Source organism: Bos indicus x Bos taurus, chromosome 28 (genome assembly GCF_003369695.1).
Source record: "Bos indicus x Bos taurus breed Angus x Brahman F1 hybrid chromosome 28, Bos_hybrid_MaternalHap_v2.0, whole genome shotgun sequence".
Classification (NCBI taxonomy): domain Eukaryota; kingdom Metazoa; phylum Chordata; class Mammalia; order Artiodactyla; family Bovidae; genus Bos; species Bos indicus x Bos taurus.
In genome coordinates this window covers 9110650-9123429 of record NC_040103.1, presented here as the reverse complement: position 1 = coordinate 9123429, position 12780 = coordinate 9110650, and the positions used below count along the sequence as shown (strand labels likewise).

The following is a 12780-nucleotide window of genomic DNA, read 5'->3' as shown; positions in this document are numbered from 1 at the left end:
AAAAAATTAAAGGCCCCTCCTTTTCCAAGCGCCATATCATCCTCTTAGAGTCCTGTGTTACACTAAGGAAGGTGCCCAGTTCAGACTGAAATGGAATTTCCTGCCAGCCCAGCAGACAGACTCAGACTTGTGTTTAAATGGATATAAAGACAGTAAGAAGAAACTGTGTTGCTAACTCCGTCTGAGTTTACAGGACTCCTGCTGCCCAAACAACAGACAGTTATAACACAGAGCACATGGTGTGAAGACAGTAGAAATGCAGAAGGACATGGAAACACGTGGGAGGAACACAAGCCTGACCTGGGGTGCCTGGTGGAGAGAGAAGAGCCTGCACAGGAAGTGATTCCAGAGTCTGGAAGGTTGAGTTGAAGCTAGCCAGGAGAAAGAGTCAGGGAGGGGAAAGCATTCTTGTCTAGAGGGCGAAGCATAGGCGAAGGCTTAGAGATGAAACAGAACATGACACATTAGTGGTCTTCAACTAGGTCTAGCCAGACACTTGGATTTGCTTTTCCAGTTTTGTTTTTCCATCCTTCTCATGTTCTGGCTCTTGGATAGGGAGTGGGTAGCAGAAGACACACTGAGGAGCCTCAAGTCCCTTCTTCCCTCCTCCAATCACAGCCTAGTCTCAACCATTTCATTTTCCCTAAAGTGTATCTGAATGACAATACCTTTTTTTTTTTTTTGGCTGAGTGGCTTGTGGGATCTTAGTTCCCTGATCAGAGATCAAATCTGTGCCCCCTGCAGTGGGAGCACAGAGTCTCAACCACTGGATGGCCAGGGAAGTCCTTGGATGATAATACTTTAAATGATTATCTCCACCACGGGTGTGGAATTTTAGCAGGTATCCTGTGCAGGTATCCTATGACACGTAGGGTTTCTTTCCTATAGAGACATTAATGTGAGAGGAAGTAAAAGGAAAAAAATAAAGAAGAAAATGGAGGAGACAGCTGGGGAAAGGCAGAAATACCCACAAAGCAGCAGTGAGGATGCAAGTGAAACAGTTAAAGGGAAGGTGCACAGAGCTCTGGGAGAAGGCGTGGGTCTCGCCACCACACCACTGAGACCTAGTAGTCTGAGTAACACGGTGACCCTGCATGACTCGCATAATTGTTCTCAGCCTCAGGCTCTTCCCCTGTAACACGAGGGGGTCCAGGTGGCTGGTTTCCACACCCAGCTGATCAGTGTTACTCTGGTCCAGGTTTGGGAATGATTCCCCTTGAGAATCTGCGCCTCAGAGGGTGATGGGGTGAACAGGAAAATATGGATTGCCAACAACAAGTGTTTGGAAGCCCAAAGGCTCTTGCTTTGGTCTGAAATCTCTGAGAATAAATGAAATTTAAGATGAGAAGGGCAAGGAGAATTTAATTTTTGTCGTTGTTGTTTTCGGAAGGACAACAGCAGAGCGAGAGGGCAATCCAGCAAGGCAATGGGTTTCAGTTCAGTTCAGTTCACTCGCTCGGTCATGTCTGACTCTTTGCAACTCTATGAACTGCTGCACGCCAGGCCTCCCTGTCCATCACCAACTCCCAGAGTCCACCCAGACCCATGTCCATTGTGTTGGTGATACCATCCAACCATCTCATCCTCTGTTGTCCCCTTCTCTTGCCCTCAATCTTTCCCAGCATCAGAGTCTTCTCCAATGAGTCAGCTCTTCCCATCAGGTGGCCAAAGTATTGGAGTTTCAGCTTCAATATCAGTCCTTCCAATGAACACCCAGGACTGATCTCCTTTAAGATGGACCGGTTGCATCTCCTTCTGTCCAACAGACTCTCAAGAGTCTTCTCCAACTCCACAGTTCAAAAGCATCAATTCTTCAGTGCTCACCTTTCTTTACAGGAGTTGGTGATGGACAGGGAGGCCTGGCGTGCTGCGATTCATGGGGTCGCAAAGAGTTGGACACGACTGAGTGACTGAAATGAACTAAACTCTCATCCATACATGACTACTGGAAAAACCATAGCCTTGACTAGATGGACCTTTGTTGGCAAAGTAATGTCTCTGCTTTTCAATATGCTGTCTAGGTTGGTCATAACTTTGCTTCCAAGGAACAAGCATCTTTTAATTTCATGGCTGCAGTCACCATCTGCAGTGATTTTGGAGCCCCAAAATATAAAGTCAGCCACTGTTTTCACTGTTTCCCCATCTATTTCCCATGAAGTGATGGGACTGGATGCCGTGATCTTAGTTTTCTGAATGTTGAGCTTCAAGCCAACTTTTTCACTCTCCTCTTTCACTTTCATCAAGAGGCTTTTTAGTTCCTCTTCACTTTCTGCCATAAGGGTGGTGTCATCTGCATATCTGAGGTTATTGATATTTCTCCCGGCAATCTTGATTCCAGCTTGTGCTTCCTCCAGCCCAGCATTTCTTAAGATGTACTCTGCATATAAGTTAAATAAGCAGGGTGACAATGTACAGCTTTGACGTACTCCTGTTCCTATTTGGAACCAGTCTGTTGTTCCATGTCCAGTTCTAACTGTTGCTTCTTGACCTGCATACAGATTTCTCAAGAGGCAGGTCAGGTGGTCTGGTATTCTCTTCTCTTTCAGAATTTTCCACAGTTTACTGTGATCCACACAGTCAAAGGCTTTGGCATAGTCAATAAAGCAGAAATAGATGTTTTTCTGGAACTCTCTTGCTTTTTCGATGATCCAGCAGATGTTGGCTATTTGATCTCTAGTTCCTCTGCCTTTTCTAACATCAGCTTGAACACCTGGAAGTTCACAGTTCACGTATTACTGAAGCTTGGCTTGGAGAATTTTGAGCATTACTTTGCTAGTGTCTGAGATGGGTGCAAATGTGCAGTAGTTTGAGCATTCTTTGGCATTGCCTTTCTTTAGGATTGGAATGAAAACTGACTTTTCCAGTCAGGTGGTGAATGCTGAGTTTTCCAAATTTGCTGGCATATTGAGTGCAGCACTTTCACAGCATCATCTTTCAGGATTTGAAATAGCTCAGCTGGAATTCCATCACCTCCACTAGCATTGTTCATAGTGATGCTTCCTAAGGCCCACTTGACTTCACATTCCAGGATGTTTGGCTGTAGGTGAGTGATCACACCATCATGATTTTTTGGATCATGAAGATCTTTTTTGTGTAGTTCTCCTGTGTATTCTTGCCACCTCTTCTTAATATCTTCTGCTTCTGTTAGGTCCATACCATTTCTGTCCTTTATTGAGCCCATCTGTGCAAGAAATGTTCCCTTAATATCTCTAATAGTCTTGAAGAGATCTCTAGTCTTTCATATTCTATTATTTTCCTCTATTTCTTTGCACTGATCACTGAGGAAGGCTTTCTTATCTCTCCTTGCTATTCTTTGGAACTCTGCATTCAGATGCTTATATCTTTCCTTTTCTTCTTTGCTTTTCCCTTCTCTTCTTTTCACAGCTATTTGTAAGGCCTCCCCAGACAGCCATTTTGCTTTTTTGCATTTCTTTTTCTTGGGGATGGTCTTGCTCCTTGTCTCCTGTACAATGTCACGAACCTCCATCCATAGTTTATCAGGCACTCTATCTATCAGATCTAGGCCCTTAAATCTATCTCTCACTTCCACTGTATAATCATAAGGGATTTGATTTAGGTCATACCTGAATGGTCTAGTGGTTTTTCCCACTTTCTTCAATTTAAGTCTGAATTTGGCAATAAAAAGTTCATGATCTGAGCCACAGTCAGCTTCTGGTCTTGTTTTTGCAGACTGTATAGAGCTTCTCCATCTTTGGCTGCAAATAATATAATCAATCTGATTTTGGTGTTGACCATCTGGTGATGTCCATGTGTAGAGTCTTCTCTTGCGTTGTTAGAAGAAGGTGTTTGCTCTGACCAGTGCGTTCTCTTGGCAAAACTCTATTAGCCTTTGCCCTGCTTCATTCCGTACTCCAAGGCCAAATTTGCCTGTTACTCCAGGTGTTTCTTGACTTCCTACTTTTGCATTCCAGTCCCCTATAATGAAAAGGACATCTTTTTCGGGTGTTAGTTCTAAAAGGTCTTGTAGGCGTTCATAGAACCATTCAACTTCAGCTTCTTCAGCATTACTGGTTGGGGCATAGACTTGGATTACTGTGATATTGAATGGTTTGCCTTGGAAACAAACAGAGATCATTCTGTTGTTTTTGAGATTGCACCCAAGTACTGCATTTTGGACTCTTTTGTTCACTGTGATGGCTACTCTATTTCTTCTAAGGGATTCCTGCCCACAGTAGCAGATGTCATCTGAGTTAAAGTCACCCATTCCAGTCCATTTTAATTCGCTGAATGTCGACATTCACTCTCGCCATCTCCTGTTTGACCACTTCCAATTTGCCTTGAATCATGGACCTAACATTCCAGGTTCCTTTGCAATATTGCTCTTTACAGCATCGGACCTTGCTTCTATCAGCAGTCACATCCACAACGGGTTTAGAACTAGTCTTTGAAGCCCTTTGAGGTCTTTTATTATTATTATTATTTTAATTTATTTATTTGGCTGCCTCAGGTCTTAGTTGTGGCACACGGGGTCTTTCATTGTGGGCTGGGGGTTCTCCAGTTGCAGTACATGGGCTCAACAGTTACAGCAAGTGGGCTTAAGTGCCTCTTGGCATGTGGGATCTTAGTTCCCCAGCCAGGGGTCAAAATTGCACCCCCTACATTGGAAAGCAGATTCTTAACCACTGGACCACCAGGGAAGTTCCATTTTTGTTTCTGTTTTTTATTATTTTCACTCAAATGGTGGTAACTATACCAGCCTCTGACTTGGACCAGGCTGGGTCCAAGTTCTTCCTAAAGTGTTAGTGTCAAATCTGCCCACAGACCCAGAACCCGGCCCGAGGGGGCCCCCTTTGTGCTTGTTCTCCCAGGCCCGTGTTGTGTGCCCAAAGATTATCTGGAGGAGGACTGATCCTGGTTATTTGAGACCAGTCTAGCAGTAAGCGTTTGTCCTAAAGTATTTTCTTAGAGCTCTTGGACCCACATGTTGACAATATTATTAAGTATAAAATAAAATAGTTTACTTTGAAGCTTTAAAATGTTTATTTTTACAGGCCCCAGGTAACAGCAGGCTGGGCCCCCAGACACGGTTCTGATATCAGACAAGACAAGAGCACAAAGGAGTTGACACAAAAAGAAGAACCACATGAGCTCCAAGGTGCAAGGCCAGCAGGTCAGTAGGGGCTGGTGGGACCTTTCTACTGCTCCTGGCTGTCACTATACTCTCCCAAAGTTGCCTCCACTCTCCTGGATCGGTGACTCTACACGAGGCAGTGCATGCTAAGTTGCTTCAGTCATGTCCAATTCTTTGCAACCCTTATGGACCATAGCCCATGAGGCTCCTCTGTCAGTGGGATTCTTCAGGCAAGAATACTGCAGTGGGTTGCCATTTCCTCCTCCAGGGGATCTCCCCAACCTAAGGATCGAACCCCATCTCTTACATCTCCTGCAGGCAGGTTCTTTACCACTAGGACCCCACACAAAGCAGAGCTCACCCCAAATGCGCTGGTAACTGACCAAAGTGGATTTCACTGCTGGCAGTGAGAAGATGTTTCATTCATATGAGCATCTCCTGGGGAGATCCTCAAAAGGTATGAGTGAAACCCAATGGTGAACTGATGTCACTGGGCAGCTGGAGGGACACCCAGCCTGGCTCCCAGAGCCCCAGGTGAGAGCAAGTGAGGCTGTCACTTACTTCTCTGAGCCTCAAAATCCCAATCTTCACTATTCAGGGGTGAACAGAGAGCCTCCATATGCTCTTCCAGCTTTCTGAGTCCATGAGTGGGGACTTCCCTGGTGGCCCAGGGGTTAAGACTCCACATTCCCAATGTAGGGGGCATGGGTTCGATCTCTAGTTGGGGAACTAGGATCCTGCATGCTAATAAATAAATATTCTACATATATGTATATAATTTTTTTTTAAGTCCATGAGTAGTGAGAAGTACAGGCCCCACAGGAAAAGGAGCATCTTCAGGTGACGGTCACAGGAAGCCCAGTTACAATTACAGCTCCCTCTTATACAGTGCCCCCCGAGGCTGCCTGGTTTACACAGAGTCCCAGTTCATTCTCAGAGCCACTCTGAGAAAGGACCATGCCTCTCCTTTATCCATACTCAGTGCCCAAAGTCACAGGGCAAAGGAAAAGCCAGAATTTGGATCTGGGACTTTCTGACTTCAAAATCTGCCTGTTTTCCACTACCTTCAGGGTACCAGAAGTGGTCCATGCACTGACCACCTGATGACACGCTTTCCTGGGGGGAGGGGGAGGGGGATCTCTGTGCCCAGAATTTCCCTTCTTATAAGGGTACCAGTCACATTCCATGAGAGCCCACTCTAATGACTTCATTTTGACTGCTTCTGTAAAGACTCTATTCCCAAATAAAGTCACACTCTAAGTTATTGGGGGTTTGGATGCCAACAAAATTTGCGGGGTGCAGGGAAGAGTTCAACCTGTAACGATTCACTCTCGGGCCCTCAAATTCATGTCCTTCCCATGTGCAAAATACACTCACCCAACATTCCCCAAAGCGGTCATCATTCCAGCATCAACTCTAAATGCAAAATCCCATCTACCCATCATCCACTCAAAGACCCAGCTCTCATCAGCTTCCAGTTGAGAATTCCCAGGAGCCCTGGAGCCTGTGGACTGCAGCTGGCAGCCTCTCCACCAGGAATGATGGAGGAGAGCTGCCCAACACAGAAACACAGACACGGGTGAGTTGCCCAAGAGCAGCCCGGTCATGTCCAGACATCTCCCCTTATGAATCACATTAGATAAGGGCCAAAAGTTCCTCGAGACAGATTTTCAGAGGAAGTTCAAAGATCTCCTCTAAAGATGTTCTTTCAGGGAAACAAAGAGGAAAGCGTGTCACAGCTTACTGGCTTTCTCAATTCTCAGGAGCCAAGACAGTGGGGCCTCTTACACTTCTTAGGGAAGAATTAAAGGCAATTCTTTGAACCTGTGATATCAGAGTTAATTTATTTTTCCTTTGTTATTATTTTCGTACCTAAGCTTTTCTTTTGACCTACAGCTGTTTTCACTCCTGAGTCTAAAGGAGCCCTAGAGCCCTAACCGTATTCGGGATTACAGAAGCTCTCAGGGTAGGAGAGCTGTGTAATCTTCTTCCCCGTCTTAGGCAGCCCTGCTCTGTCATCCTTGGGCCTCAGAGCAGGGGCTGAACAAGCTGAGAAAGAGCCAGGGATCAAGAAGGTGTGCCTCTGGATGGTGGCCAAGCTGAGGGGGTCCAATCGAAGAGGGCAAGGGAAGCGAGAGGAGAGGAAGAGATGAACCAAGGGACGGAAAGGAGACACAGACGAGGGGAAAACACTTGGGTAGAGAGAAGAAAACTTAGAGGCATGGTGAGAAAGGGAAAGAAATGAAGTGGGCATTGGAAAAACCCATAGGAAGGGGAAGGAAAAAAGAAGAAGGAAGCCTGTCACCACTTTCTGGTGGATGTGGAGGAACCGACTGGCCTAGCTTTGATAACAAGGATGCTCCCACTTTAGCCCTGGTTTAGTGCTACTGGTGTTTGCCAGAGGACAGGGTGCCACCTCAGACCCATCCAAGCCAGGAAGGCTCAGAGGGGTGCAAGAGAGGTGAGAGGCCACCTACGGGGCTGTGCTGAGCCAGTCTCTAGGGCCAGGGCTCCCAGAGAGCAGCTCCACTGTGCAGTGCAAACAAGATCCAGAGAACGAGCAAAGGTAGAACGTACCCTGGTGTGCTGTGGCCCAGGGCACTTAACTCACTGCAACGAAGCAATGAACTCTTCTACCTCCCCAACTCCCTTGACTTTCAAAGCCTCCTTCTTTCTCTCCTTAATATCTGTATGAACGCAAACCAGATTTTATTCACATTCGGCAGGCAATTCTGACTCATTCCACGTTGGATGGTTTATTAGTGGTAGAGATAGAGACTGACTACACTGTAACCAGCATGACTATTTTCCTTCCAATGTAAATTTTTTTAGTGTAAAGAGTTGTTTTTTAAATTAAGATCATACAGTATAATACTATTCACCTTTGTTATATGCATGTGGATATACAAAGATTTTTATTATTTTTCAACTTTACAAGGTGACCCAGTTAATATATCTAACTCAATGAATCAGTTTCTAAGATGCCAACATGGGAAGAGCTTTTGCTGCCCACAGTTTGAGGCATTGTGCAGTTGCTAAGTTGTGCATGATTCTTTGAAACCCTACAGATTGTATCACGCCAGGCTTCCCTGTCCTTCAACATCTTCCAGAGTTTGCTCAAACTCATGTCCATTGAGTCGGTGATGCCATCTATCCATCTCATCCTCTGTCATCCCCTTATCCTCCTGCCTTCAATCTTTCCCAGCATTGGGGTCTTTTCCAATGAGTCGGCTCTTCGCATGAGGTAGCCCAAGTATTGGAGCTTCAGCTTCAGCATCAATCCTTCCAGTGAATATTCAGGGTTGATTTTCTTTAGAATTGACTGGTTTGATCTCCCTGCAGTCCAAGGGACTCTCAAGAGTCTTCTCCAACACCACAGTTCAAATGCATCAATTCTTCAGCGCTCAGCCTTCTTTATGGTCCAACTCTCACATCCATACATGACTACTGGAAAAACCATAACTTTGACTATAGGGACCTTTGTTGGCAAAGTAACATCTCTGCTTTTTAATATGCTAAGTTTGTCATTGTTTGAGGCATAGGTAGTTACATTTTATATTTTCCACTCATTTGCCTACAAAGGTCCGTATAGCCAAAGCTATGGTTTTTCCAGTAGTCATGTATGGATGTTAAAAACTGTACAATAAAAAAGGTTGAGCACCAAAGAATTGATCCCCACAAACTGTGGTTCAGGAGAAGACTCCTGAGAGTCCCTTGAACTGCAGGGAGATCAAACCAGTCAATCCTAAAGAAAATCAACCCTGAATATTCACTGGAAGGACTGATGCTGAAGCTGAAGCTCCAATACTTTCACCACTTGATGGGAAGAACCAAATCATTGGAAAAGACCCTGATGCTGGGAAAGATTGAAGGCAGGAGGAGAAGGAGATGACAGAAGATGACATGGTGAGATGGTAGGATGGCATCACCGACTCAATGGACACGAGTGTGATCAAACTCTGGGAGACGTTGAAGGACAGGGAAGCCTGGTGTGCTGCAGTTCATGGGGTTGCAGAGTCGGACATGACTGAGCAACTGAACAACAATTCATTTACTGAGATGATAAGTGTTTAGCCAAGGCTTACTATGTGCTGTGTATGGGCCCGGGTGTTGGAGATAAACTGTCGAGCCTTCTGTCTAAGAACTCATAGTTTAATGGGGGAGAAAGACAATGGTGAAATTTCACGGCTAGAAATGGTGACAAGCGCTAGAAGGGTGCACCAAGAGTGTGTAACATGGAGCCAGATCTATATCCATTTTGATCTGAAATCTGAATGGTAAGCAGGAGATAACTGGAGTGGGGTGATGAGCGGACAGGAGAAGGAAATGGCAACCCACTCCAGTATTCTTGCCTGGAGAATCCCATGGACGGAGGAGCTTTGTGGGCTACAGTACACCGATCGCAAAGAGTCGGACACGACTGAGCGACTTCACTTTCACTTTCACTTCTATGTGCAAAGGCCAGGAGGCAGGTGGTCCAGGGCTCTCGAGGAAACAGAGGAGGTGGCATGGCTGCAACGCAGAGAGACAGAGCAGGCTCACCAACTGAAGTGAGACCTAGAGGTCCATGTACAGAGTACACTGTTAAAGGACTGAGATAGATGGGAAAGTCAGCTCAGGTTTCTAAGTAGAGGAAGGACAGGTCTGAGTTGATATTAAAAGGTCACTCTAGCCACTTTCAGGTGATCAGGTTGATGGAAAGCAAGAGTGGGTGTGGAAACACAAGTTGGGAGGTCAGTGCAGGAAATTAGGTGAGAGAGCATGGTAACTAGGTTTGGGGTAGAGACGGGAAAATTCCATTTAACGAGTTCCACATTATCACCACTTGTGGCTTCACTACAGAAATGAAAGGGGCAAGTGGGTGTGTCCTGGTGGTTATAGAAATGAAATGAGATGTCAGAAAGAAGTCATTTTTTAATCTTTCTTTTTAATGGAAGAACTCTATCTAATTGGTAGAATTCCAGAGTGGGAATGGACATGAGGGTATATTCAGATGCCTGAAGATGTTCTCAAGCATCTCTGCAAGTGACAGAGACATCTCTACTTAGGAGGGCTCCCCATCCTTTGTAGGAAGCCAAAAAGAATCCACTATAAGTTTAGGTTCTACCTTTTAAAAGAGACAGGTTCATACCGAACGACATCCTTGGCTCTCTCGTCCTACCACGTGTGCTGGGATTTCCAAGCCCCTTTGTTTCCGGTTGTATGCTTCCATCTTGGCTGGGCCACACAGACTAAGTACCATGACTGAAACTCTAGATCCTGCAATGCTATTGCTGCCATCTAAGATCCCACTAGTTGCCCCGGTGGCCTCATCATACTTTTGACTCACTGACGCTTTTATACGTGATGCTGTGTCCCAGCCCCCACCTTCTCCGGTGCCACTGACTGGGGGGGAGTGGGGGGCCCAAGCAGACTTCCTATATATCCCCATTCAACGGGTTCCTATAAAGATATTTTTGAATCTCCCTCACCATCATCATTTAATAAGATCTGAAACCACCATTCATAAAATCTAGCTTAACATCTCTTATACCTAGTCAGGTTTTCAGAAGAGGAGGTGGATGTGGAGGCGAGAGCTGGGGGACAAGGGCAGAATTTCTCCCTTATTTTCCTCTTGTTTTTTCAAACAATGAAAATGAGGGAGGAGAAGGATATCCAAACATTTATTTTCCATTTCTTATGGATAAAATGTTTACCATTCCCCACTTGAAGAATAATTTAGATCTTCCTTCAAGATCTCCAGGAAGCCCTCCCAGATCTAGCACATCACAATGCCAATTTAGTGATCTTCTGACTCACCTCCAGGTACTGTCTGTCTCCTCCTAACTGCTCAAGCCCCAAGTGAACAATGAAACAGTCAAGCGCCCATGCTGCCCAAGAAATAAAACAGGAAACACGTCTTTAAGCAGTTCCATATACCTGGGTTTCTCTCTAACCTTTCCTGCCTCAAGGAGACTAGAAACAGCCCCAGTGTGCTCTGGGGAATACATCATTCATTCATTTGGGTGTTCAACAAACATTCATTGAGGATTAGCCAAGGTTATGGGAGAGGAAGGTCAGAGAATTCTCGAAGGTGAAGTCTGAGAAAGATTCTAAATTCAAGTAAGATTAACAGCTAGATCCTGACCTCAGGTACAACACGGTGTTTTACGGTTCTTAACTTCAAGTCAGATGGAAGAAAAGGATGGATTCTGGCTTCAGGTACAAACAATGTTTAACGATAAGGACAGAACTAGCGGCCGTTCTAATCCAAGGCCTCTACAGGTGGGATCCCACAGGTGGGAGTCACCTCTTGGTTTTGCGGTTTACGAAATAGCTCCAAGAGCCAAAATTTAGAACCCAAAGCATTTAATAAAAGTGAAACGAGGAGAGAGGAGGAGAAATGAAAAAGCACGTGAGTGGGGAGAAAGAACGAGCTCGGGAGGAAGAAAAGCACCCCCACCCACCCCTTGCGCTCTCCTCTGCCTGAGAGGTTTGAGAGGCTTGTTTCAACCTGGCACCCTGGGTCCAGAACAAAGCGGCTGGGGCCACAGAGTGGGAAGAGGAAAGGGGAGTCTCAGGCATCCGAGGGATTGACGGGGGCTGCGGGGGGCGCAGGAGGCGGGTGCCACCAGCAGCCGCTCCCTCGGGGCCCGGGCGCCTCCGGCGTCTCCTGATCCGACCTGAACGACCCTGGGTGGGGCGCCGCGGTCCAGGGTGGTCCCAGGTCGCCCCTCAGGGCTCGCAGGGAGCTCGGCCCCGACAAACCTGCCGCAGCCGCTGGCACCTCCAGATCTCGCGACCCGCGGTCCCCGCTCCAGGTGAGGGCGCGGCGCGATGTCACCTTACCTGCGTGCAGAGGGTCGTCCGGAGAAGCCATGGGGGCGGGGTGGGGCCGACGGGCGCCCGAGGGGCCTGGGCGGCCTCCGGGACTGGGGAGGAGAGCCGGGTGCTGAGCCAGGGAGCCCTGCAGTTCCGACGCGCGGGGAGCAAATCTCAGTGACTCCGCGCGCCCCTCCTCCTCCAGCGCCTCCTGCGTCTCCTCCTCCCTCTCTCCGCAGCTCTTCCCCGCGCTCACTTCCTGCTTGGCAATTAGCAAAGCCCCTGCCCGCGCGTCCCGATCCCCCCCGCAACCCTCCGGAGGCGCAGGAGGAAACCCGGGTCCCACAGGCCGGGCGTGGGGAGGAGTCCCCGGCTGCCCGGGACTCCCAGCGCCCGCCACGGGCTCCCTTCCAGTCCCGCGTCCAGGTCCCCCCGGCAGGTCCCGCCGCGGAGCTCGCGTGTCTGCTGCCCGGCACCGGCGGCGAAGCAATTATTAATTAGCCTTAAAACCTGGCTGCAGTCACAGGTAGCCCTACGGGCTCCTCATCTCGCCCTGAATCGGGACGCAACTTTCCCTCCGCGCACAGGCCTGGGCTGAGATGCCTGGCGGCGATCTGATATTTAAACCATTTCCTGATCTTTAGGCAGAGAACGCCGCTGCATGATGGCACACGCTAATAATTTCTGTTTTGATTTTTCTTTGGCATTGGTTATTGCGTGACCTCCAGGTTAAGTGCAACACAAAAGGAGTGAAAAGAAGCCTGATACACGGTCGCACAGCCTCGCTAGAAAAATAGCTTAGCACTCCCTTAGAAATGCCGAATCGGTTCTTTAGTAAACCAAAGTCTAAATACAACTTCTGAACTTAAATGCTATTTCCACCCCCG

General features: G+C 47.2%; 1 protein-coding gene across 1 annotated transcript in view; it reads right to left on the bottom strand.

Moving 5' to 3' along the window:
• Positions 1 to 12480, bottom strand: part of EDARADD (EDAR associated death domain) — a 66361-nt gene extending 53881 nt beyond the window's left edge. The window contains exon 1 of the mRNA XM_027530919.1: positions 11921 to 12480. Coding sequence (XP_027386720.1) covers positions 11921 to 11951 — 31 coding nt within the window. The 5' untranslated portion in view covers positions 11952 to 12480. The remainder of the gene's footprint in view (positions 1 to 11920) is intronic.
• Positions 12481 to 12780: the final 300 nt, after the last annotated feature.